This window comes from Trachymyrmex cornetzi, unplaced genomic scaffold (genome assembly GCF_001594075.2).
Source record: "Trachymyrmex cornetzi isolate Tcor2-1 unplaced genomic scaffold, Tcor1.1 scaffold33, whole genome shotgun sequence".
Taxonomy (NCBI): domain Eukaryota; kingdom Metazoa; phylum Arthropoda; class Insecta; order Hymenoptera; family Formicidae; genus Trachymyrmex; species Trachymyrmex cornetzi.
Genome location: NW_017298003.1, coordinates 259,169 through 265,125, shown reverse-complemented (window position 1 = coordinate 265,125; position 5,957 = coordinate 259,169). Strand labels below are relative to the sequence as shown.

At 31.5% G+C, this 5,957-nt stretch overlaps 2 protein-coding genes across 5 annotated transcripts in view; one reads left to right on the top strand and one right to left on the bottom strand.

The window, feature by feature from the left end:
* Positions 1–1,472, bottom strand: part of Lsm11 (U6 snRNA-associated Sm-like protein LSm11) — a 60,949-nt gene extending 59,477 nt beyond the window's left edge. The window contains exon 1 of the mRNA XM_018510271.1: positions 1,144–1,472. Coding sequence (XP_018365773.1) covers positions 1,144–1,317 — 174 coding nt within the window. The 5' untranslated portion in view covers positions 1,318–1,472. The remainder of the gene's footprint in view (positions 1–1,143) is intronic.
* Eip74EF (Ecdysone-induced protein E74) overlaps positions 1–5,957 on the top strand; it is a 324,734-nt gene that overhangs the window by 105,839 nt on the left and 212,938 nt on the right. The window lies entirely within an intron of this gene.

Here is a 5,957-nt window from a genome sequence, read left to right as displayed (position 1 = left end):
ACTCAGATATACTCGTGTCCTGCATGAGTGCAATCCGTTTTAACCACTCATTTTTACGGAAAAGTTCCTGTTTGCGACCTAAAAACGGAGTCATACTCACTGAGCAAAATGCACGTTTTCACCACTCAAATTAACCGTTCGCGCGGGCTAAAAACGGGCTAAAAACGGTGAAAACTTCCTTAAAGAGAATTTTTACAATCAACTTACATGAAAATGTTATGTAGAACATATTGGAAGTATTGACAGTTTACGCGCTATAGATCTAATGAGAAAAGTTATCACGCAAATATTATTATTAATACTTTTATATTAATATCTGTATAGAATAAATTATTTACACATCTTGTGTGATATCAGTCTCTTAGAGGCAACTACTATTTTACTGTCTTAAACTGTACTTTAGATATTTTTGTATATACGTATTAAATTTGGACGAACGGTTCAACAACAATGTTTGCTGTTCTAAGCATTACGGATTTTAAAATTCGTAATAAGATTCTCTGGAGTTAACATGGGTCTGTTAGACTCACTGAATTATAAATCTTTTTGTAAAAAATGTCAAGCAATTCAATTTTCTTTATGTTACATCTGCAAATTTGGATTATTCTTATATTAAAATGAACTTAATATTTATTCTTTTTTATACAAGTTATATCATATGATGCCTTGAAATTAATTAATTTATATTAAATGACAGAGTTTCACGGATCCAGTGTCAATAATTGTTTTACAGATTTTGGCATTAACTCAGAAACTTAAGCTTCAATTAAACCTACATTCTAGATCTCAACTCAAATCAACCTATTAAATCAAAGATCTGTTTTTTGTCGCTAAACTAGTGTATACTTTTGGAACTTAAAGTGAGATAGATATACGTTTGATATTTATCGAAAGCGAGAAAGAGTTCTAAAGCAGTCTAGTGCAGGAAAACAGACCACAAGTCAGGTTATGTTAGGTTAGGTAGTACATGTTCTGATATTTCGCATAAATTTTTTTATGTTTACGAGTCTAACAATTTTCATGATCTCTAACTTGTACGATTTGACACTTTCGATGGATTCTTTTCGGTAATTTTGCTCTGATAGATTTGTATTAGAAGAAATCAGCGCTTGACAAAAGCACAAGGCAGTGAGCAATACGCACTTTCGTCGACACATTGATGCCTTTCAGAACGGACTCGAATTTCGAAATATTGTCATACATCGGCACGGAAGATGCCAGTCGCACTTTGGGTGAATATAATGCCTTTAACGGATCGAATTTCTCGCTTCTCACGTCCAAACTGTCGTCCGATGTATCACTGCCTTCATCTGCCATTGATAAGTCTGTTCCTTTCACATGGACCTCTTGCACCGAGCATACACTAATTCATACTATTATTTAGCCTGTTTTTCTTTGGCTGAACTGTCGAATTTATGCACTTAAAATAAAATAATCGTACAATTGTGCTTTAGAAAGAAAAAGAACGAACAATCGATGTAAATTCAATGCAGGTACAAAGAACAAGCCCCCACTATTATTGATTATAAATACGACCACGTGTACGCCTACGGTAGCGGCGATAGCAGTACGCCTGACAAAGTGTAGCCGTAGTCACACTTTCAGCACCTCGGAGAGCAGTAGAGAGCGCAAGGCAACCGAAAAGAGCGGAAAAAGTTCAAAACAAAGCTAATTTTAAAGGATCTGTAATTCACATCTGACTTTTGAATAGTATTCTATTTATAATTTTATAATTTATAACACTGTGTTTTCTCTGCGTTTTATTATTTTACATATGATTTTTATTTTTCGGTGTGAAATTACAAAGTTATTAAATTTTGTATAAACATAAAAGGTAAGGTCTTTTTTACAAAATAAATAATGATAAAAAATAAAAATAAAAAGAAGCATGTGAGCTACCACAAGGTCTTTGAGTAAAATCCGTTCAACAATTTATGTATATATTAAAATAAATCAAACAAATTGTTGAATAAAGTTTTTGCATAAAAACCTTGTGATGGCTTACTATGCTTTTTTTTATTTATTATTAAATTATTATAATACGGAGATAGAGAGCTTAAGCCCTCTAGAGATGTTCATTGAACCCACTCAATATATAAATCTCTTTATCGAAAATGTCAAACAATTCAATTTTTTTAAATGTTACATTTGCAAATTTTTGAATTATTTTTATTAAAACATACTAAGTATTCATTTTTTAAAAATATAAATTATGCTATTTTGATTCCTTGTAATTAATTAGTGCCTTTTAAATAACATAAATTAAATCGGCTTTACAAAGCCAGCGTCAGTAACTCTGTTTGGCATCAATTCGGGAAAGTTAATAAGTAAAAATTCGTGAAAATTTTGCACGAGACGGACATTTACGCGGCGTCCTCAATTGGAAACGTTCATTACGGTTCGGTAATCAGTCGCGACGATATTAGTTGTTAGACGGGAGAGGAGGATGTTCACCTCTACTCGTGGAAACTTTCTTTCGCGGCTACGAGTTACGTAAAAACACCGTCGCGCCACGTCGGGTAAAAGCTGCATAGAAACGCAGCGGCGACGCGACGGCGGGAGAGCGCGAGGTTACGCGCACAGGAAGTGAAATAGCGCTATGCGAAGCCAGAAAGAAAGTTCTCGCTCGGTGTTTTCACTTTCATGGAAATTGCCCGCGCCCCTCTTTCTCTCCACGATAGCATTACGCGAATTAGTCACGAATCATCAGCGTTGCTCATTGCGCGCGGACAAGCAGCCTTGCAAGCCATCGATTAACTTCCTCTTTAGAGAGAGAAAGAGAGAGGAGGGAGCAGAGGGGGGAACTTTTTAATTCCTTTGTTTCTGGTAAACATTTTCTAAACTCCTAATTCATATATTTTTTAAATGCGAAAACTTTATACGCTAACAATAAGTTTACAGATGTATTTCTCTATTGAATTTTTGATTTTGCGAAATCGCGGTAGCTCCTCTCCCCTACAGCACGAAATATTGCAGTAATATTGCAGCAATATTATTTTGAAAGATTGTAATATTTTATAAAACATTGCTGCAATATTATAGCAATATTCTTATATCCGCAAAAATAAAATATTGCTATAACCTTATGCAATATTCAATATTTACTCTAGTTCTATTAATTGCTAACATATTATTGTTTAGTATCATACTCCAAAATACATACAATAAAGTTATGATCAAAAAATATTCGGAAACCTAGAAAGCACATCCAAGGCTATGTTCCGATTCTCACTCGAGTGCCACCCAGGTATCACTCCATCCTTGTTATTTACTGATACAAGGATGATGTGACATCCAGAGAACATCCGAGTGAGAATCCGAACACATCTCAAAAAAGGTTAAGAATATCCACGGAGATTTGCTAACTCGATTTGCGTACCTCTTCTTATAGGACGTTTTCTTCTTATGAGAAGCGCATCTCTCTAGTGGCGGGACCGCGTACTTACTTACTGAATTATAATATTACAATAATATTGTATAATGCAATATTTTCTACAAAATATTAAAATTACAATATTTTGCAATATTGTTGCAATATTTCCAATAAAATATTATAATTTCAATATTACAGAAATATTGCTGCAATTTTTATAATATGCGCACTATTGAAATATTACTACAATATTTCATGCTCTAGGGGCTTTCATTTGTATTTAAATACTCTCTCAAACAAAGAATGAAATGCACAGAAATGTGTATAATCATCCTTTTCAAGCCTATGGCAGTGATGCGTGTGCAAAATACACAAATTGTTCCCTTTAGAGTAGTATATTTTTAGAAATCAACTTAATAATCGATATTCTTGTTTATAATTTTGAATAGTGCACAAAAATTATTCATTATAGCTTAAGTTGAAGTAGCAGCTATAATTGTTCAAAATAATCTCGCGAACGCGCGGATAGAATCATTTGTGGATTATAAGCGCAATCATCATGGATTGTACATCAAATTTGCGTTTCATAAGGGCCGAATTATGGTTTTTACCGTCCCTAGGTAGTGAAATACTTGCCGCTCCCATTCAACTCTCCAACAACCATGTGGTCGGAAGGAACAAAAAAAAGGGCTTCTGCATTTACTTTCGTGCTCCAAGTGTATCGATAAAGAAATCAGAGAGAGAGGGGGAGGGAGAGCTATTTTATATTTTTCTGTGTATACTTAATATTACATCGTATTTAAACTCATGCGGGTTACACTATACACGAACGGCAAGAGAAAGTTAACAATATTATCAATCTACATTTTAACCGCGTTCAAATTAGAATTCAAACGAAAGTGCGATGCACCGGAAATTGTTGCGAGATAAAGAGATCTCGTTTCGCGCTTAATAAATTAAGATAAGCAACGGTTTCGATGCTTATCTTAATTTATTAACAGAAAAATTAGAAGCTTTTATACGAACTGTTGACATTGCATGTTCGTGATATATGTATATTTCGCTTCGATTTATCATAAATGAAGAAATAAACTGATCTATTTTTTAAACATAAACAAGAGTACACTTTTTGCACTTAAAGTGAAATAGATACATGTTTGAGATTTGGTAAAAAAGAAAGTCTCGTATAACAAACGTGGGATCACTAATATTGTTTATCGTGTCAATAAATATGAAGATTAACAATAACTTTTAATTTTATTGTAAGTTGACAATAAAATAAAAATGTGATATCAGATAATAAAATCATCAACATAATGTTAAACATGCGTGAAAAAACATGTTAAATATATAAAGCATGTACAGACCGATCTATTTTACAAATTGTGATTAATTTTGTTCTCTTATAAAGATATAAAATTGATATTTTATTCATATTTTGCTATATCATTTATTCATAATAAGTTTTCTGTTGTGTTTTTAAATATAGATAAATAAAACTAAAGATCACATCAAATTTTTATAATAATGCAGAAAAAGAACTGTAAAAATGTATCTATTTTATAACTTTTCAATGTATATCTAATTTACAACTTTTTAAATAAATCTTCACGTTACAAGAATTTTTAATAGAAAATTTCTCTGTGTATTTAAGTTTTAAAACCTTCAAAAATTACATTCGATAAAGATTGATTTTTCAATTTTTAATGTAAGTTCTGTTCTTTAGCCACATACATTTAATGATAAATATTTCTTTCTTTCTATCACTATTATGCAAACTCTTATGAACACAATTCCATTAGCAATGCATTCTTTAATGCAGTACAAGGTATTTCTAATAATAAATATTTGAGGCCAATCAACGTTAACAATTTCGGAAGACCTTAAGACCTACCTTTAAATATACAAAAAAAAATGAAAAGAGAATAAATAATTATTATAATCCTCCCCAGGATGGTGTAGATTTTGGAAAACTATATGTAATTCTAAATCTCTATATCTATCAAAAATTTAAACAATGTAAAAGAAGAATGACTAATGGTGCATTCCATATGACGCTTGCAACTATCATGGAATCATTTCATTCTTGTTTATCTATGTTTATCAAATGTTAAATAAGAACGAATACTTGCGAGCATTGTGAGTACCAAATGGAACGCATTCTAAATTAAAATGAAGTATATTGTGCATTTAAAATTTTGTCAAACTGACTAATATTAGAAAAATAAAACTATTTATAATTTTATTTTACGACTCTTGCAAAAAGATAGTTAACGTTAATGGTACAATGAGCACTATGAGCTTCAAGCTGCTAAATTGGAAATAAGTTCTACCTCTCCAAAGATTAAAGAATTTATCACAACTATCCTACATGCGATTATTTTTGGGAATGTTGGGACTATTATTAGTTGCAGTGTAATTTATCTTTATACCATGTCAAATTAAATAAATAATAAATATTAATTTTATGATATGTATCACTTGTATAAAAGAATTGATATTAACAACTGTGGCGCCAAGTTAAATTCTACTATCAAAATAAAAAGTAAAACCCAAGTGATACTATCTTTATTATTATTTACTT